At 41.7% G+C, this 22,290-nt stretch overlaps 1 protein-coding gene across 4 annotated transcripts in view; it reads left to right on the top strand.

The window, feature by feature from the left end:
* Positions 1-22,290, top strand: part of LOC143997379 (carbonic anhydrase 13-like) — a 71,897-nt gene that overhangs the window by 46,429 nt on the left and 3,178 nt on the right. For 3 of the 4 annotated variants that reach the window (XM_077492965.1, XM_077492962.1, XM_077492963.1), the window contains 6 exons: positions 5,322-5,440; positions 8,565-8,660; positions 9,320-9,382; positions 10,633-10,788; positions 13,025-13,129; positions 20,963-21,082. In XM_077492965.1, coding sequence (XP_077349091.1) covers positions 5,322-5,440; positions 8,565-8,660; positions 9,320-9,382; positions 10,633-10,788; positions 13,025-13,129; positions 20,963-21,082 — 659 coding nt within the window. The remainder of the gene's footprint in view (positions 1-5,321; positions 5,441-8,564; positions 8,661-9,319; positions 9,383-10,632; positions 10,789-13,024; positions 13,130-20,962; positions 21,083-22,290) is intronic. The other variant, XM_077492964.1, reaches the window with a different exon arrangement.

Consider the following 22,290-nt stretch of genomic DNA (forward strand, 5'->3'; position numbering starts at 1 on the left):
TGACATACTCATGTCCAAAACATCAACACCCATGTACAGTGCTGTGAAAAAGTATTTTCCCCACCCTAAGTTTTTTTTTTTTGCATATTTGTACCACTTAAATGATTCAGGACATCAAACAAATTTTAATATTACACAAAGATAACCTGAGTAAATATGAAATGCAGTCTTTAAATTATGATTTAATTTATTAAGGGAAAAAAGCTATCCAAACCCACCTGGCCATATGTGAAAAAGTAATTACCCCCCTCCACCCTCCTCTTGCTAAATCATGAATGAACTGTGGTTAATCACAATTTTTGGAAATCTGAGTTAAATTGCACTTGCCACACCCATGCCTGATTACTGCCAGACCTGTTGAATCAATATATCATTTAAAGGGGTTATAAAGTCTCAGGGTTTTTCACCTTAATGCATTCTATGCATTAAGGTAAAAAAACTTTTGTGGTGCAGCACCCCCCCCCCCCACAGCCCCCCCTTTTACTTACCTGAGCCCGATCTTTCCAGTGACAAGAACAAGCACAGCAGTTCCAGCCGCTGTCTTGGGTCCTCAGTGGATAGATTGATAGAAGGGGAGCCATTGGCTACTGCTGCTGTCAATCAAATCCAGTGATGTGGGAGCCAGGGGGTGGGGCCGAGTCCTGCTGTCTGTGTCAATGGATGCAGCAGCAGATCTTTGAAGCATGCCTGCATGAGTGCCCCCCTGAACTGCGGCTCTCCGTGGGGGCACTCGATGCGGGGAGGAGCCAGGAGCACCACTGGGGGACCCCAGAAGAGGAGGATCGGGGCCGCTCTGTGCAAAACCCTTGCACAGAGGAGGTAAGTATAATATGTTTGCTATTTTAAACAAAACAAAATGAACCTTTACTATCACTTTAAATAAAAGCTGTCTGACAAAGTGAAGCACACTAAGCCCTTGTACACATGGTCAGACATTCTGACAACCAAATCCGTTTTTATTTTGTCTGGCGGATTTTGTCCGACGGATTTTGTCTGAAACTGTTGCATACACACGGTCGGACAAAGTTGTCGGAAAATCCGATTGTACATAACGTGATGATGTTATTTCGTTACGACGGGACTACATTCAGGCTAGTAGCCAATAGCTTTGGTCTAGGAATTTGATCTGAGCATGCGTGGCACTTTGTCCGTCGGAGTAGGCTACACATGATCAGAGTATGTCCGAATGGAGCATTTTGTCTGAAAATTTTACGGACAAGTTGGAAAACTTGGTCCGTCGGATACTCCGACCGAAACAGTCCAATGGAGACCACACACAGTCGGATTATCCGACAAAACGGTCCGAACGGACACATTCCGTCGGAATCTCCGACCGTGTGTACAAGGGCTAAAAGATCTCAAAACATCATGCCGCTATCCAAAGTAATTCCAGAACAGAAGAGAAACAAAGTAATTGATATGTATCAGTCTGGAAAGGGTTACAAAGCCATTTCTTAGATTTTTGGACTCCAGCGAACCATGGGGAGAGCCATTATCCACAAATGGAGAAGACTTGGAACAGTGGTGAACATTCCCCGGAGTGGCCATCCATCCAGGAGGTCATAAAAGAACCCAGAACAACATCTAAAGAACTGCAGACCTCAATTGCCTAAGTTAAGATCAGTGTTCATGTGACAACAATAAGAAAGAGAATGTTCAACAATGACCTCCATGGGAGAGTTCCAAGGCCAAAGGGCATTCCTGACCAAAAAGAACATAAAGACTCATCTCACATTGGCCAAAAACTTGATTATCTTGATTATCCCTAATGACCCATACACGCGGTCAGATTTTTCGACTGGAAATATTGGATGTGAGCTTGTTGTCGCAAAGTCCGACCGTGTGCATGCTCAAACATTTGCTGTCTGACTTTCCGCCAACAAATGTTTCTTAGCAGGTTCTCAAATTTTCCACCAACAAAACTTGTTGTTGGAAAGTCAGATTGTGTGTACAAAAGACCGTAGCACAAAAGTTCACGCATGCTTTGAATCAAGCAGAAGGAAGGAGCCACACTGGCTATTGAACTTCCTTTTTCACGGCTCGTCGTAAGTCTTGTACCTCACCGCGTTCCCACATACATAATTGTTGGCCAACATTTGTGTGACCGTGTGTATGCAAGACAAGGTAGAGCCATCAACCTTCAAACAAAAATCCACGGTTTTGTTGGTGGAAAGTCCAATCGCGTGTACGGGGCATAAGACTTTTGGGCAAAGATTCTGTGGACTGATGAGACAAAAGTATAACTTTTTGGAAGGTGTGCGTCCTGTTACATCTGACGTCAAACTAACAGAGCATTTCATAAAAAGAACATCATGCCAACAGTCAAAGATGGTGTGATGGTCTGGGGCTGCTATCAAACTCGCCTGTCTATGTATCAAAACAGATCCTCAGTAACAACTGTTGTGGTGGGATTTTTGTGGGGATCTTGATCTCCCAGCGTGTCCATGGCCATACTGAAACTACCCTTTACAAAGGGGGGGATTGGCCATCCCAGACTTACAATCCTATTTCTTTGCAGTTTTTCCTCAGATCCCTAATGCGACTACATTGCTGGAATCTGTGGTGGCTACTTTGCAGAAGACTCTTCTGAATATGATGTATAAGAAGGATGTGCCGGGTAGAAGGATGGGTTTGGTGCTGGCCCTGCCTGGATGGATATTTCATGTCTGCACCCAACAAACGAGAGATGGGGCCCTATGGAAGTCACCTAATAGCCCTCTGTGGTATAATGGAGCCCTCACTGAGTTTTTTAAAATGGAGGATGGGATAGTGGGGGCTAAATATGGGCTTAAGTATCTCAACCACATATTTCAGGAAGGTAGGCTGTGTACCTTTGCTCAGCTGAGGGAACTGTTTGGGATACCCATAACTTGGTATTTTTGATACGTCCAGCTACATCATGTGGCAGTGATGCAGTTTAGTACAGGGGAAGTACAGGTACAGAATACTTAGTTGGAAAGGGTCTTTTTGGATTCTGACCCAGCCAAAAGAATTTCCAGATACTATCGGGAGGTGGGCCCTGGGGACTCCAGGTTGATCGCTAAGGCTAGGTCTCATTGGGAAGTGTTTATACCGGAGTTTTCAGAGAAGTTGTGGCAGTAGGATTTGGGTACTTATCTGGGCTCCATCATTTCTTCAACAGATAAGTTGATACAGCTTTGATACTGCCATCAGATGTATTGTACACCATTCAGACTATTCCATATGCTCAGGAGAGACTCCGCTACTTGCCATAAATGTTTGGGGGCGGATGGCTCTTTTGTTCATATGGTGTAGGAATGTGCCAAGGTGAGACCATTGTGCTCTATGGTGACTGAAGTTTTAGCAGATAACTTCGACCTTCCTTGAGATGTCTTGTGGGACTTTTTGACCAAGAGGATTTAAATGAACACACCAAGCTGTTCCTTAGAATACTTCACGTTGGAGTTAGGAAACGTATAGCTAGGAGATGGATCCATATGGAACAACTGACATTTGGGATGTGGCTGGAAGTTGTGAATGCTGACATTCTTCTCTACCGCATGATGTACGAGGCCAGGGGAGTTCCCAAGAAATTTAGGAAGGTGTGGTTTAAGTGGGTTGACTTAAAGGAGACACTGGAAAATGGGTGAACTAGTAAAGGATGGAGAAGTATGGAGACTAAGTTATATATTTGTCACAAGTTGATGGGATTGGCTTGAGGTTGGAAGTACAGACTCGGTTTTGGTGAATTACATGGTGGGGTTGAAGAATATTCCACTCTATATATTTTTCTTGTCCATGGTTATTTATATATAGTTAATTTCACTTTTTTATTTTAAATAAATAAATAAAAAAAGGCGGAATCACTGGAACACAGGTGGGGATTTTAGACTATGGAGTCTCTCTTTTCCCTGAGCAGGGGATTATGTGATGTTTATTGTATATAATTTTTCACCTACCTCATATTCTGTATGTATATATTGTCTCTGCTGAATAAAAAACTTTTGAAAAAAAATACTCCATTAAATTGGTATGCAAAAAGTCTGCAGCAAGTGGTCACAAGTGGTGACCACTTGCATACCACTATTTTGCATACAATTTGCATACCACTATTTTGCAAATAGATTATACTAAAAGGAAAAAAAAGACCAATTGTATCTATATATTTGATTCCACTTTCCAAAACAAGTCACATTTATTTTTCTTTTTGGGTGGCATCCCTGAACTTGGTGTATTGAAGGGCATGTTCTAGAAATATTTCCATATGATGAAAAGGTCTATGTAGAAAGACTTCAATAATATCCAACCATTGGATGGAATGGAAATGGTTAAAAAAAATGTGTATTGTTCTCTGAGCCCCTCACTTCCTTATGAAATCATTGAGAGAGGGAGCTAGAGAGATTCTCGACACAAGAAACCCAAACAGCAAGTAAGATAAATTAGATAAAAGTAAAAGCTTGCTGAAAAAAGGTAGCTGAAAAAAAACAATTGATGCTGCTAGGTATTCATCAATAAATTATTAACCATGTTTTGTGCCTCATGCAATCCTCTACACAGCAGCATATAGATTTCCACCCATGACTGCTGAGGCGCAATGGGCCCAGGTACAAATCAAATGTAACATAAATGGATAGAAACCCTCACCTTTGCCCCCTCACCCCATTAAAATAAACACACTTACAACCATTAGGTTGGAAAGGGCAAGGCCACAGCTTTATTTAAATGCCAATGCATTTAAACCGGTGCCAGTTACAGTTGTACTATGAGCACGCAATTCCAAAAGGGGGCCTGTCCTTACCATAAGTGCTGGACAGACAGCCTACTTCCAATTTTTATCAAGGGCATAGCCCAGTACAGCAACTTTTATGCTGGGTAGGTCAAGAAACTGCAGCAAGCTGTGACATACCATAAGAAAAAAGGGGCAGGAGGGTGGGCAGCTCTTCCAGCCACGTCCCTCAAAAGACCCAGAATTCCCTGGGGCAAGACTTTTATGAGTTAAGGCCCAGCCCATCTCCCATAGTTCAACAAATTCTTGGTGACCACTCAACCACCTTGTACGGCACCTGGCCATGCTACCATCAGTCAAGGCTTTCTTTCCCTGTAGGAGCTCAAGAGGCCTTGAGTGGCAGTACTGGGTGACAAGCAAGCTGTATGCAAGGGAGTGACCAGGTATTATTTTAATTTTATCTCCTGATTAAAAAAAAAATATTTAAACCACTTTTGATATCACGTTAATATGTTAAAGCTTACACGATATTTTAGTGATTAGAGTCACATATAAAAAACTTTTAACTATACAGATTTAGTTTACAAATATATAAACGTGTAGTGAAAAAATGTTTTTCATCATCTCCTTTTAGTGTTGAGTGGTGGACCACTTCATGGAACCTACAGACTACGCCAGCTGCATTTTCACTGGGGGCCATGTGATGATTATGGAGCTGAACATAAGGTGAATGGTACAGACTATGCAGCTGAGGTAAGAAAATACAGGGTCCATGGTTCTGTAAGCTTAAAACCAAATTTCAAAGTGTTAAGGCAACTTTTAAAAGAGAAGTATTTTAGAAGTTTTTTTTTTATTGCACATTCATACTTACCTAGGTGGATACAGCATCGGTCCGATGCTTCATTTGTCCCCCGGGGGCCTCTACACTGAGAACCAAGCAACCTAACATCGCCGATGGCTCGGTTCTCTCAGCTCCCCAAGCAGAGAGATGCTGACTGTAAGTGCTGGAGTGCTGAGCTGTGGAGGGGCAGGGAGCAGCCCTCTCAGGCTCTCAGTGGCTCACTGAGAGGCTGAGATGAGCATCAATCCATTGTCACAATGACGAGGTGCCTGGACTGATTCCAGTGACTTCAGACTGCTCACTTGAAAATGGGTCACAGGAGTGCAAAGCAAATTGCATTCCTGTGACCCATAGGAGAAGCCCAGCCAAAATAACTCAGGCTGGACTTCTCCTTTAAGTTTTCAAGGTACTGTTCCCCCTCTATGCTCTTTGTATCGTATGTTACTGGCCCCCAGTCCTCTACTGTGTTAAATGACACACCCAGCTTATTTCAGACCACTTCCTATGAGCCCAGACTGTCACGGACAGACTCTCTGGGGGCGTGTCATAGCACAGCTTGACCTCAGAGGTGAATGCTGTGGAGGAAGATGCTTACACCACTTCTTAAGCACTGTTCTATGGAGCATAGAGGACTGGAGAGATGTAGAGAGAAGAAGAAAAGGACCGCAGGTTGTCATGTGAGCCCCATTATATAGAACAATGGGGACCATCATACACCAAGCATATCGGGCCCCCAGGGACGATAATTCTTTAGCACCCCCTGTCAACAAGACCACAGCGACTTGGGCTCCTATAGGGGCCTGTGGGCCAGCCTCCTTCCCACCAACTATAGACCCATGACTAAGGAGACCCCCTCTTGGGGTTACAGGACACCTTTTCCCAAAGAGGGTTATATCACTTCCCCAGGTATCTGGCTGGACGTGAATTATACCAGTTAACCTTTCCATGCAGTTAAGGCTGTTTCTGGGACCCCTTGGCATACTGTGCATAGTTGAACTATCATCCTAGAGCGATGTGTTAGGTGGAGGGGGTGAATTCCAGCAGATGTGGGGATAAGAAACTTTTTTTTTCTGTTACAGGTTTCCTGGCATCAGCTATTGTTTGATGTAATTATGTTTGGGTGATACGCTTTCACTTTGTTTTGATCACCTCTGGAGTCCATACGGCTGGGTGCCAAGGGGGAATCCATTGTTTTCTTGTGTTTGATCATTTATCTGTTTATTTAATGTCATTTTCTAATGGTACTTGTAATGTATGCCATACCTGCTGGGGGGGGGGGGGGGGGGAAGATTATCCTAAAAGGGAACATTGTGTGTTGGAAAAGGATGTACATCCATTTTGAACTTTTGTTTACATACCAGTAAGATATGTTACTTGTACAGTAAAGCGTATGTTTATAAGCAAGCAGCAACTGAGTATAATTCTTCCTTTGGGGGCTAAAGTTGGAGTAAAGGTGTAATGGAAAATCTGTAGGAAAAATGTGTTTCTAAAGGTGAGGGCTTCAACTTGGACCTGAGTGGTCAGCTTCTGGTGCTCCCTTGTGTCAAAGGTGTATAGCTAGTGGTTGCTGGTTCAAACACTCACCGAGAGGTTGTGTGTGACTAGTGATATTTGGTCTATGGATCTGCATCTAACTGGGAAACAGAAATCACTGTCTCAGTGAACTTTTCAATGGGAGAGAAGCCTATTCCCTGTGCATGACAGCCCAGAAAGGCTTGAATTCCCTGAAATGGGAAGAAGTCACTTGGCCCCATGCACTACGGACCGTATTCGACAACCTACACAGAGATTTTCAAACTACGGCCCTCCAGCTGTTTCAGAACTACACGCCCCATGAGGCATTGTAAAACTCTGACATTCACAGACATAACTAGGCAGGATGGGCATTATAGTTTCTGAACAACTGGAGGGCCATTGTTTGAAGACCCCTATCCTAGAGTATTACAGAAAGATTGCATAAAGACATGCTGGCTGCTTGGTACCCAGCAGTGTAGATGGAGAGGTGAGGGGGGAATACAGACCTCTTAAAACTTTAAAACGCACACAGATCCTTTTCCAGCGTAACCTCTTTACAACATATACCAGTGTTCTTGGAACAATTGACCCAAAATAAAATACATTTTAAACCAGGTAAGTGCCAATCCAGATATTTCAGAGTATGGTTGTAATTCAGACGTGTTAGCTGGCCATAATGTCATGTTAATATAGTTCATTTTTGTCAATTGCTATAACAGTGTACGTGTACACTGCCACCTACTGTATGTAGATGTAAACTATCACCTATATTCAATGATTACCACATGTACAGACATGTACAGACATTCCATACATTTATTTACAGAATCTTTTCTAAAGACAATAATATTTGCAGGAATATCAAATAGTGCCCTTCTTTGAAAAGTGCCCGTGCATGCGCAGTATGGAAGGGCACTCCAGCTGATTACCTAATCAGCTGGCGTCACATCACCATCACGCATTTGCACATCGTAGGAGGCATTTTTCGATGGGAGACCGTAGTTGTCAGATTGTGCCTTGCTGTTCCTGGGTAGGTTGTGTCTGTGTTGCAGGGTGGGTTTTGTCTGTGTTGCAACCCACCCTTAGACGCAGGCAAAACCCGCCATTCAACACATCAAATCTGCCCTGCAATACAGACAAAACCCGACCTTGAGCACCCTGAAACACGCCCTGCAAGAGCGAGGCACAATCTGACAACTACGATCTCCCTCCACTGTTTGCATAGCTTTCAATTTTGCCCATCAAATGCTATCTCCCATCGAAAAATGCCTCCTACAATGTGTGGATGGGCTATGATGATGTCATGCCAGCTGATCAGAAAATCAGCAGGAGTGCCGCTCCGTACTGCGCATGCGCCAGCATTTATTTGACGGAGGGCACTATTCGATAGAACACTGGCTGTGTAAAGTAAATTACTCTTGGTCCGACAGTTACAATTTAACAACTGACTGAACTATTTACAAAAATTTGAATCCATTATAAACCATATTTGTTTACAATTTAATTATTTGTAATTTACAGCTTCACCTTGTCCACTGGAACTCAGAAAAGTACTCAAGTTTTGCTGATGCAGCTAACAAACCAGATGGGCTAGGTGTTGTGGCAGTGTTTTTAAAGGTATGATGCACCTTGGACCTCTAAATAGTGATGTAGGAGACACAGTTACCAGATTTTGTGTCCAAGACACTGATAACAAAACCACTCTTCCACAATGGTGCTGCATCTCTAATGTAGCACGACGCAGTAGAATGTGCAGATGAGAAGCATTAAGCTTGCCACTGCTCTCCAACATGTTCTTGCCCACCTTTAATAAATGTAAATTTCACAGAACCATGCAGGGATATTATGCAATTCCTCTTCTACAAAACCAAATACCCATATTAGCTCACAGGCTTTAACTTGCAGCACTGCTGCTCTGTCCACAAGCTTAGGCCTCAAACTCTGGATGGGCTGCAAGTCTCTGCTTGATCCCAAAGTCATGCAGCACATCTGCACATGCTCGGGAATCTGGTGACGCACACAAGCCGTCATAGGCATAAGACACACAGCTTTAGACTTCATCACTGCCGTTATATTCTCAATACATCCTTTGGCAGTAAAAGGCTTGATATATTTAGTTATTATTAATTCTTGGAGTCTTCATATGCTTATCTATAAATGCCATTAGAAATATTGACATAAAACAACTCATAAAGTTTCAGTAACATCGCCCTAAATGTAGCTTAGAATTTTTATTTTTTTTATTTTTTATCTACGTTTATTTAAATATTTTTCAGATTGGTGAACATAACAGAAACTTGAAGAGAATAACAGATGCATTTGATGACATTAACACTAAGGTATATTGCTGCCTGTACATTTAGAAGCCATTTGAGGTTGTATATTAGATGTCATATTTTCTGTTGCATCTTATCATTTCTACCATACTTTACTATAATCTAAATCTCAAATGTGGGCAACTGAAATGGACTATATAATGACAATATGTATAGACAGAAGCTTTAAAGGTTGAGCTTGGCCCCATACTTCCCCAACAATCTTGAGCATGCAGCCCAGCAGGCCAGGAAAGGGAGGGGCTGAGCAAGCACCCCCTCCTAAACCATACCAGGCCACATACCCTCAATATGGGGGGGATAACTCCCTCCCAAAAGCACCTTGTCCTCAAGCTGATAAGAGCAAGGGCCTCTTCCCCACAACTCCGGACTGGTGGTTGTGGGGGTGCAGGAGGGGTACCCCTACTCATTCACCAAAAAAATTGCCAAAGTAAACAAAAACCCGGATCCAGCTTTTGACAAGTCCTTTATTAAAAAAAAGGAAAAAACTAAATAAATGTCCCTCAAAGAAAATCCAACATTAATTTTAATGAACACTGGCGGCTGACCCACACGACAAAAAAATGGGCGCCGCTTCCGTATCCAATGCATCTGGCCCCCTAATCTACATGCAGGGTACCGGGCGCATGATTCCAATGGGGGGTGTTTTTTTTAAGCAGGTGATGAGAGCCAGAGGCTCTAATAGGCTTAAAAAAGCGCTGCACAATGTGCTCTGAGCCCACCCACTGATTCTCCTCCCCCCAAACAGAAAGTGGGTACTGAGACCCATCACTCGATTGGCTGAAAGGACAGGCGATCCCATTAGACTCCTAGGAGGAGGAAGGAGGAGACGCACAACAGAAGCCATTGTAATGCAGAGGAAGAGGAGACTCGATATAACCCGCTGCCTGATGCCCGTAGGAGCTCTGCCCACCCATGACCCAGATGGGGTAAATGACTGCCCGTGGGGGGTGGGATTGAGCCGGGCCGACTGGGGGGGTGGTTGTGTGATGCATAACCCCCCCCCCCCCAAAAAAAAACACCAGCCACTAGGAATGAGTATTGCTTACAGCAGTTATATTGATGCTTTATTGCTTGGATACTAACAATTAGACCTCATTTGGGAAACTGTAAACAACTGTAGGTGATAAGTATCACTCTTGCATAAACTGTGATCTTCCTTAAAGTATGAGGAATCTTATCCTACATTCTTAGCAATAGAGTGATATTTTGTGTATATTTAGTGACAAATGACAACTTGAATGTCTATTTAATAGGGCAAACAGTCTTCCTTTACAAACTATGACCCTTCAAGTTTATTTCCTGGCTGCAAGGATTTTTGGACCTACCCAGGGTCACTTACTGTTCCTCCACTGCTAGAGAGTGTCATATGGATAGTTTTAAAAGAACCCATAACTATCAGCTCCAGACAGGTAAGTGTAATATATATCAGGTATGTAGTGGTCTCTCCGACTTCCAAGGGCCTGATGGTGATCCCCAGAGCTAGGGAGAACTGACAATCCTCCTTAGGGTGCAGCTTAGTAGGCATAGTGGGTGTGGTGTAAGGTGTATCTTGTAGCAACTGCTGTTTCCTATAGCAACAACTTCTCTCTCAGTAATCCCACTATAGATCCTCAAGCTCAGCTCGTCGTCTTTCGCTAGACTTCATGCACTCTCACGTAGTCCTAGCAGCCAGTTGGACCTCTGGATAGGCATCAGGCTTCAGGCTTAGCAGCTAGGAACTGTTTGACACACATCCACCCAGGCCGCAGCCCCAGGCGGGAAGAAACCCGATCACCAGACTCCTCCCGAATAAATAGCCTATCCCAGCAGGCAAAGAGGCAAAATAAAATTCCTGCTAATTGGCTGGAACAACTTATTTACTCATCACCAGAATTCACTGTAATCCATCATCCTAATGCCAAAAGCAACAATGCCACCTATTGACAGAATAGAGAGACCACAAACTGAACTCAGACTTAGGACAGAAATCAGTGGATCAAAGACTACCAATTAGCCAGACTAGTTACCACCTAGCACAACTAGATTTATTAGCAGCCTTGTTTAGGACCAGTGTGCTACAGGTACAATGCATTTAATGTCCATATAGAGGTTGTAGCATTGGGGAGCATTAGCTCTAGTGGTAGATGTGTTTTCAAGTAGTTCACAGCAGTCGGGAATATTTAAGGGCTTTGCCACCCATGTTTATTAAAAAATCTCCCGCATAGGGGTTCTTCTCACTCTAATGCACATAGCTCTCTCAAGCCTCAGTCCTCAAGCCGTTTACTGTCTCTTGCAGACACGCATGCTTTGGCTGGCATGTGCCACCTCTCTGACTACTGGAGACCCCCTGTCTCTCCTGGGTGGAGCAGTCTCCAACTGGGAGCCCTGAGGTATTCCTAAACCTCCATTATAAGAGATGTGTGCACTTGAGCAACTGCTGGCCCTACACAAAATCCAGACACAGGATTGGAGATTCCATCCCACCCAAGACACTAATCTCCAAACTACAGAGCCCCATCCAGGTATATCAAAACCTGGTGAAAGCTGCAAAAGCAATTTCCTCCACTTCATATCTATGTAGTCCTGCACTGAGCATTTTGTCATGTTGTATTACAGCTTGTTAGGATGTTTAAAGATAGGGAGTATGGTTTAGTCAAACAAAAGGAGTCACATCAAGTCAAGGAGTCAAGTCAAGTCACATTAAAGAGTCATGGGGATAAAAAGATATCCTTCCTCACAGCAGACAAAGATGACATTGCTTGCCTGTTCATGGAGAGGAACTGACAAGCCACCTCAGTACAGCATGTCCCCTACACAATGAATGGCACTGCAGCAATCCAACGTGGGTTACTGTGCAGTGCAGCACACTGGTGTGAATGCACCATAACAGCTCAGTATAGCACAGAAATCTATTATTTGTCACTACACATGACATGAATGAATATGTTCCATAAGAATAGATTTGTTTAACCTTTGACTCTGATGAGTTTTTCTTCTTTTTGGATAGAGTGAGTTAACATTTCTGTCAGGTTTTTACTTCTGTCTGTGACACCATTGGGGAGATTTTCCCTTACTTCCTGAGTCTCATGATACCCATATAAGAAATATGTCCCTGAGACAGGAAAACACGCGCTTCTAACTCTTTCCTGCTCAATCCAAAATTACATAAAACATTTTGGCAAGAGTTGGGAAGTAAAGGAGAACCATATTCACCTTCTCTCCAGTGCTGCGGTGTCCTAAAGCTCCCCACTGGCCATCATGTAGGGATACATGCAGGAGGCTTGCATGTATATATACATTAATGCTGTGCCATTAGTTTATACTGGGTGAGTGGTGGGTTTACATCCACTTTAAGTTCTTTGCTAGAAAAAAAGACTATTGCTTAAAGGCCCCGGTAGCTGAAGTAAAGATTACGCACACAGCTGAATGATTTGGAGGAATGACCCACAGCTCTTTCTTCCTTCTTAGAGTGAAAGAGAAACAGACCCTGCTGGACTCCTTCTTTAGAAAACCCACAACGCCCTGTTAATCTTTGTCTTCATGAAAACATTTTAAAATTTAAAGTGTATGCATTAAATCAATAAATTCTACTCTCTTCAGACCGTTAAAGTTTGTATTTAAAAACGTGTAATAATTTAATATTAATGAAGAATAATTTTTTCATAGCTCTCCAAGTTTCGGGGCCTGTTGAGCACCAGAAGTGAGGATGGAAGTGAACTATGCTACATGGAGACAAATCATCGTCCAGTGCAGCCACTCCGAGGGAGAAAAGTGAGAACAACTTTTTTTTATAGATTCTCCAATCTCCATTTCTTATATAACTACTAATGCAGAGAGCAGAAAGCTGAGGACACTTCCTGCAGGGCACTAGTAAACATGCTGTCAGTTGTAGAATACGTTTTCATAAAAAGCCATTTTATTTAGCTGCAAACAGATTTTTATAGGCATGCTGAAATTTCATGTTGTATTAATTAATTTTTTTTATTGAGAGATTACTGTAAATTGTTTATAATGATTTTTGTAACATTTATTTTCTTATATATTAACTGACTGTTATTTTCTGTTAATGTTATTGCTTTGTGTTTAAAACGTCCTCATCGGTGCATTCTATAGTCGCTCCATTCAACAAAAGAGCAAAAAGGTATTATGAGAGCTGTTCCTAGAGTCACAAAGGGCTCTCCAAGGTCTGATGTCATTTTTTATTATTATCTGTCCATCTCACCACTTTCTTCTGGTTTGCAGCACTGAGTATGGATGTACAGTATTTTTAAAGATATTCTTCATTAGGGATGAGAACAGTAAATTTTTGATCAAATTGAATCACTGAGAAATTACTATTTTTACAGTATTTAGGGTAGTTTACTTTATTCCATTTAGTGTTATATATATATATATTTTTTTTTCCATTTTACTACTGCCTTCATTTATATTCTTGTTTCTTTGAAAAAAAAAGTGTAAAACAAGGATGCCCAAGGAGGGGCTGTTTGTAGCATAAGGATAGGTTAAAGTTAATAAATATGAGCTTTTATAACCCCCTGGAGCCATTTAAATCCTATTGCACCCTTAAAAACATCCAAATATTACCTTAACTTTCCCTTTCCAGTTGACACCAATGCTTTTTGTCAAGGTAACAACATTTTCACCAAAATTTTGAGGGAATAACAAGCTCTCAATTATGGTAATTAGTTTCTATTTCTAATCTTTATATGTATTTGTGAGAATAACAGAAACTTTACTATCAAATACTTGTTAGAATTTTCCTTTCCCAATAGACTCCATGACAGCATACACTCATGTAGACTCCATCCTTGCTCCTACCTCTGGGAGATGCAGACTAGAATACTGCAATCACTGAGCAGCAAATGATATCACCTGTGATGTATTTTCAGTTATCTTGCAAACCTGGCCTGTTAGTGGGCCCTGAGGACAGGGTTGATGACCACTACTATAGGACACCACTCCCATAAGTTTTGAGCCAGAGAATATGTTCTGTATCTAGCCTACTAGTGACACTGGGAGGGTTCCCATGCTGCCATGGAAAGGAAAATTGTGGTATGCATTTGATAGGATGTTTTCTGCTTTCCTGACTGACTCCATGGCAGCATACATTCGGAAAATAACTAGCCACAAACAAGGGTGGAATGCTGCAAAAAGTAAGGTTTCAGTCACAATAGAAACCTTAAAGTGGTGTTCCATTCACAAATGTTTTTTTTTTTTAAAGCCAGCATTTACAAACACTGTAGCTGCTGACTTTTAATAAGGACACTTACCTGTCCCCCCCCAGGCTCATCTGTCCATCGGATCGGGTGCAAGCTCCGCCATTGAATGAATGAATGAATGAAATACTTATATAGCGCACAATGCGAACTGAATCGCCTCTAGGCTAACTAAGGGAAACCGGAAGTGGAGCCTTGCGGGGTTGGGGGCTAGACGCACAAAAGGAAATGACGTCCTGCACCATCGGATGAATCGCAAGTACAGGCTGTACTTCATAAAAAGGTACCATAGAAGAAGATTTTTTTTTTTTATATCCAAAAACGAGGAGTGGAGAGGTGGTCTTTCGTTCAAGACTACCTCTCAAAAATGGGTGGAACTACGCTTTAAGACCAGAAATGAACAGGGTAATAAAGCTAGCTTCAAATCACAGTGAGCCAGAAGAGCTTCATTAGAGGACCATGTTATCACCCTCTAATTTAGTGTTTCTCAACCTTTTTACCATTGAGGAACCCCTGGCAAAAGGTTTGAGATCTTGGGGAACCCCTAAAATAGCATTCAGATCTACAGCTCACGGAACATTGGTGTGATTAGCGAGCTGTGATATAACAACAATTATTTTAAGAAATAGCACTAAATAATATAGATAAATATTAGAACTTATTTTATTTAAAATGTGTGTATTTTTTCTTCTGAAACACACAACTCACATACACACAACATGGTACATGGCACACAACACGGTGCAGGGCACACAACACAGTACAGTACAGGCAACATAACACATTACAGGGCTCACAATAGGGTACGGAACAGGGCACATAGCCAGTTACAGTGCACACAACATGATACAGGTCACACAACGAGGCACATAGCCAGTTACAGGGCACAAAACACGGTACAGGTCACACAACATGGTACAGGTCACATAGCAGATTACAGGTCACACAACACGTTTCAGTTCACACAACATACTACAGGTCACATATCTGGTTACAGGGCACACAACATGGTGCAGGTCAAATAGCAGAGTACAGGTCACACAACATGGTACAATTCATACAACATGGTACAGGTCACATAGCTGGTTACAGGGCACACAACATGGTATAGGTCACATAGCAGGGTACAGGTGACACAACATGGTACAGGCCACACAACATGGTACATGTCACATAGGGAATCCAGCGCACATCAGGGTACATGTCACATAGGAAATCCAGCACACATCAGGGTACATGTCACATAGGGAATCCAGCACACATCAGGGTACATGTCACAAAGAGTGACAAAGAGATGGCCTAAAACTCTAAACAAAGCCGTAGCTTGTGAGCAAGCTCAAAGTATCCCAGTATCCAGGGCATTAAATTGGTCATTCTTATGCCCCGTACACACGAGCGGACTTTTCAACATCCAAAGTCGGAAGGACCGAGTCCGTCAGACTATCCGATCGTGTGTGGGCTGCAACGGACTTTTGATTCGCCAAAGTCTGACGGACTTTAGAAATGAAGCATGCTTCAAATTTTCCCGAAGGAACTCCGCCGGACCCGGTCCCCTTCGAAAACTCCGCTCGTGTGTATGCTACTCCGACGGACTAAAACCGACGCTAGGGCAGCTATTGGCTACTGGCTATGAACTTCCTTATTCGAGTCGGGTCGTACATCATCACGTTCGAATCCGTCGGAGTTTAGTGTGATCGTGTGTGGCCAAGTCCGTTCGGCCGAAAAGTCTGTCACAACTCCGTCGGAACTCCGGCGGAACTCCTTTGGAAGTCTGTCGGACATAAGTCCTCTCGTGTGTACGGGGCATTAGTAGTCCTGCATGTGGGGAGAACAATTTTTGGGTTCTTTGAGGATGCCTTATCCATTCATTTTCATCATAGTATGGCAATAAAGACTGCCTGGACTAGGCAGTGTGCCAAAAAGTGTACCATATAGCCTAAGGCCCCGATCTTGGCAAACTTTCTGGCTGATGTGATATCCCTTAGAGAGGTTGTCTTCATGATTCAATCTTCACTCAAAACTTGACTGAATGTGATCTCACCTGGAGTTGCAGAGGACAAAAAAGAACACGTTCTCTGGCTCTGTATCTAAATTTATGGGAGTGGGGTCCTTTGGGGTAGGAGGGAGGAGCGAGTCTATCCAAAATGTACAAGGTATGCTGCTATGGAGTCAAACAGTGAAACTCAATTAGCATTAACTTCCAGAATGTTGTTACTTGGTATCTGACGTTTTCCTATTGGAAAGGTTTGAGAGACATGAGTGAATTGTAATAGAAATGCTCTGTAACCCCTATTATAGACATGACAATCAGTTGCAAATCTGTATTTGCCAAATCTGCTTTAATGCAAAAATATTAGTGGCATGCAGTTGCTCCCTAACTATGTACTTTGATTTTCAAAAACAGAAAAGACATAATGCATTTTTTAGTGGGAACTCCCGTGATAAGATTTTATTCAGGTTCCACCCATCCTCTGCAGCCGTTAGTAGCTTGCTCAACTTTAGGCCAATCGAGATATTCACTGTTTCTTATTGTTTTCTTTTAAACAAATCAGTCATAACACTGACAGGGACTGTAGCTGGGAACTTGGGCTCCAATGGGGAGATCTTACTGCAGGAGTAACTGACAAATAAACAAAGTTGGCTGATATATCAACACACCAGAGTCCACCAAATTAGGAAAAAAAAATAATTGCATGTGGAATTTAGATTGTCTGTCAATCCATTTTGTAATAGAATGGGACAGAAAGTAGAAGGGTTAGAACTCTGTTTTTTATTGCTGGCTACATTCCCGTTGGATAGTTTAATCCTCACTGCTGATCCTGGGGACCACTGTCTCCAGTACAGAAGTAAGTTAAAAATTTTGGGGTATTCACAGCGAAACAGAAAGTGAAGCGGAAATCTTCCAATGGATTACAACTGTTTTGATGGGATATCCCTTTGCTTTGTAATGCCATGTACACACGGTCGGAATTTTGGCCAGCAAAAGACTGATGAGAGCTTTTCGTTGGAAAATGCTCCAATTTTGCTGGCCGAATTTCTGCCAGCAAAAGAATGAGAGCAGGTTCTCAATTTTTAGACGGAAAAAGTTTCTATCGGAAATTCCTGATCGTATGTATGCAATTCCGACGCGCAAAAACTCACGCGTGCTCAGATTCAGCTACGAGACAGAAGCTATTGGCTACTAGCTATTGAACTTCCTTTTTCTTGTCCAGTCATATGTGTTGTATGTCAATGCGTTCTTGACGGTCGGAATTTGGTGTGACCGCGTGTATGCAAGACAGCCTGAGTGAAATCCCTTCCTAATTCCGTTGGGAAAACCATCAGAGCTTTTTCCAACCAAAATTCTGATCATGTGTATGCGGCATAAGAGATTGCTTCTTACTTACTGTTGTGTCTGTGGGATAAGAAGTGTATCACTACCACCACAGGAGCCGCTGGTTAATTTGGGTCCTCTGCTCCTGTCCAGCCCTGTTTGAGGCCCCAACCTTACTGACATCACCAGTATATCTTTCTGTAAGCTTTACCACTTGGTTCCGGCTGTACACAAATATGTGGCATCTCGGTGCCTGGTCCTTAGCGCTGAGGGGCTGCATATTTGTGCGAATTGCTGCCCATACACCTGTGCCAAGAGCGTGTGCGCTGCATGCTCCCGACACAGTTACCGTCATCTAATGGAAAGACTTTTGGATCACGTGACCACTGTGACAGCCAGTCACGTCGGTCATGTGGTCTTAAGCCCTCCTCCTGGTATCATAAACTTCTTAAAGGGCCAGGAGGCGCCAGTGTTCAGAGGTTAATGAGCACACAAGAATCAGACTCACGACTCATGAAAGAAAATTACTGTAATTATTTATATCAGCCAAGGATAAGTGGAACAAGGCACCACATCCCAAAAAGTTAGAATTGCATGGAAAAGTGGGAAGGGGGACTTTTAGGGCGCCTGGAACAAAGTAATAGACTATTGCATTTATAAAATATAACAATTTTTATTTAATTTGTTAAGAAAGATAGAACAATCTTCCCGCTAAAATATATTCAGACCAAGAAATATGCAAATACACACAAATCTACTGTACATTGTTTTCTCGACATGTTTCGCCAATATATGGCTTACACAGGAGATTCTTAATTTTCTGTGTACAGCGTGTTCACTGCAATACATAAGAAAATACCTTTGATTGTGAAAAAAAAAAAAAAAGAAAATACATAAGACACAATGGAAAAATGCAAATAATGGGAACAAAATGCCCTTAATCCTTCATCTTAAAATTGTATGGGATCATCTGAAACTGTTCTTACCCTGAAGCAATTTTTTGGTCAGAGACTTGCTGTGGACCTCACTGGGTGTTTTTGGTATCTAGTTATTGGATGTACATGCTACAGTTTATATATCTGACATATTTTTTAGATCCTTACTTTGGTTCTCCTATGACACACTGATATCCTCAATATTTGGCGGTCCTGTGGCCCTGGTGTGTTCGCATACTGACCTGAAAAATTGCTTTCTACTTAAAATGAAAGATTAAGGGCATTTTGGCCCCATTATTTGCATTTTTTGATTGTCTCTAATGTATTGCAGTGAATATGCCGTATACAGACAATTATGACAGACAATTATAAATCTCCTGAGAAAGCCATATCTTGGCGAAACACGTAGAGAAAATGCGGTTGTACAGTAAATTTGAGTGTATTTGCATATTTCTTGGTCTTAATATAATATTTTAACAGGAAGATTGTTATATCTATTTAAAAATATGTATGAACTAAAAATTGTTATCTTATATAAAATGCAATAGTCCATTACTTTGTTCCAGGCACCCTAAAAGTCCCCCTACTTTTCCATGCAATTCTACCTTTTTCCACTTATCCTTGGCTGACATAATTAATACAGTAATTGTCTCCCAGGGTGGGAAACACCCATTGCATACGCTGCCAGGGCTTTGTGGATCAAAATCAATAAATGAGGCTCTCACATGGGGTGCATGGGGAGGTCAGACAATACTATCAACCTTAAACTAAGCATTGCACACTACCGATATTGCACATATTATTGCTCATATTGTTTACATTTATTATCACCCTTTTATGTTGTAGATACCCACCTCACTGTCTCCCTCTTCACGTTGCCTTTTTGTTTGACAGAATCTGTTAGCACATTTCTGTTACTTATGATAAACTTCAATAAAAAAGTTACTGGGGGAAAAAAAATCAATACCGTAAATGATATGTTTTGAGATTGATATAAACAGTTTTTTTTTCTAAAAGAGATATTTCATAGATATTTCTTCATATAATATATGCTTTGTTGTTTACATGCAAATTAAATTGTCTCATTATGGCCAATTATTGTGGAGCGGCTTTTAGAGGTCTTATGGATGAATTTCATCAGTCTTAGCCCTTGTACACACGGTCGGAGATTCTGACAACCAAATCCGTTGGATTTTGTCCGACGGATTTTGTCCGAAACTGTTGCATACACACGGTCGGACAAAGTTGTCGGAAAATCCGACGTGATTACGTTATTTCGTTACGACGGGACTACGTTCACACTAGTAGCCAATAGCTTTGGTGTAGGAATTTGATCTGAGCCTGCATGGCACTTTGTCCGATCGGAATTCTCTACACATGATCGGAGTATGTCCGATCGGAGCATTTTGTCTGAAAATTTTACCAGCAAGTTGGAAAAGTTGGTCCATCGGATACTCCAACGGAAACAGTCCGATGCAGACCACAGACAGTCGGAATATCCGACAAAACGGTCCGATCGGACACCTTCCTTCGGAATCTCTGACCGTGTGTACAAGGGCTTAGAGTTTTTTCGATAAGGGGGTATTACCTTAGATCGATTTTTTGTGCGATTACGACAACTATTAGAAGGAAAATCCAGACTAAATTGGAACAAAAAATATTCTCAAAAATATATTGATGACATTTCCCTTTGGGGTTTGTGGGTGCAAATATTTCCTAATGTTAGAAAGATTGAGCCTGAATTCTGAACGGAATGGGAAAATAATCTACAAACATGTTCATTTAAAATTATAGATCTCCTTTGCCAACAGTATTCCAATGAATTGGAGTTGGTTGATAAGGATATTGAAAAATTGTATACTACCAATTCTAATCTAACTTTGGGAACTGCTTTTAATGCGCGAGAGGAATCTCTTACAAAGTACCTTGAATATTTTGTTGAGGATTTGTTGAAAACAAAATAAAAGAAATTCGCTTGTGATAAACTCGCTTACAATTCTTGTCAAGCATATAGATGCCCTCAGAAGAAGGGAGAAGGTGGAAAAACAGAGAATCCACTCACCGAGCCAGTTCAAATAACGATCCTAATGATTTGGATGTATCGTCTATATCTTCTTTATTTTCTTTATCTTCTTCACAGGTAACAACAGCTTCTAAACAATTACCACACACTGCGGGATCCAAAAAACGTAAAAATGAGGAGGAAGGACACCAAACGTCAGTGCCCAAACGCACGGCCAAATCTGCACGCGCACGCAAGGTATCTCATTCTACCAATTCCACTTCATAATCTATTTCTGTCACTACCTGTGCTTTAGGGACTCCCTCTTGCTCTTTTTCTTAAGCCTTAGCCACATTGAAGATAAACTCAGTAACCACCACTAATGTCACAGGTGATGTACGCACAGCTCCTATTTTTTATTCCCCCAGACACCAGATCTCAAAAAGATCACCAATGGTGAAATACTGGAATCCAAGATACCCCCAAGTCAGACAAATTCCAAATAATATATTTGTCTTTACATCCTTAACAAATGACCAGGTTCAAGCCTGGGACTAAACTTTTGTCCAACTCAAAAAATTGATCTCTTCAAATTAATAAAAGATGTGCATCTATTTGCTCGCCAATGTATTAAAAAAATTATCTTAAGACAAAAATTATCAATCTTCCAGATCTCACTCTTTAGAGAATGAGATTTAGAAAGAATTTACCATGGAAGATATGAAGTCCCTGAATGAGTTGATGGATCTTTGGGGGGAAAGCAATTCCTTGGATGAACCAGTATTCAACTCTCTTGATGAAATTGGTGTATCCTCCATCACCAAACTACCCGAGAGTATTTGCGTCCCTCCTACTCAACTTTATAAGCCAAAATAATGAGCATTCCCCTCATTACAGGCCAACCCGAACATTTGGGCATTTTCCCAACAGGTAACCAAAAAAATTAAGAAAACGAAATGGAAAGATTTCAATACTTCAAATTTAGATCCAGCGTTTCCCAGGCTGTCTTTAGTTTGAAAAACAATCAACACATAGTGATAAAACAGTCAGATAAAGGTGGGAATATACTTGTTATGGATATCAATCAATATGAACTAATGGTCATGAACCTTCTGAAGAACAAGGAGTGATATAGGCCAATATCTGGACTTTTTCTTGATAGAATGATGACAAAATTTAGGAATCTTATTACCCATGCCCATCTAAAAAAAATTATTGACAAAAAAACATTGGAATTTTTGAATGTCAAAACACCAAGAACCCCTACTCTGTATGCTTTGCCTAAAATACACAAGAGTCTGATTCAGCCACCAGGTAGACCTATTGTCACAGGAAATGGCTGCTTGACGGCACCAGCAAGTGAACTGATTGATGATTATCTACGTCCCCATGTTGTTTCTCTCATCTCCCATATTCAACATACCAGTGACCACATCCCGGCCCTGGACAATGTCCATGTACCAGCA

This window comes from Lithobates pipiens, unplaced genomic scaffold (genome assembly GCF_037356315.1).
Source record: "Lithobates pipiens isolate NorthernLeopardFrog02 unplaced genomic scaffold, aLitPip1_a1.2 Scaffold_19, whole genome shotgun sequence".
Taxonomy (NCBI): Eukaryota; Metazoa; Chordata; class Amphibia; order Anura; family Ranidae; genus Lithobates; species Lithobates pipiens.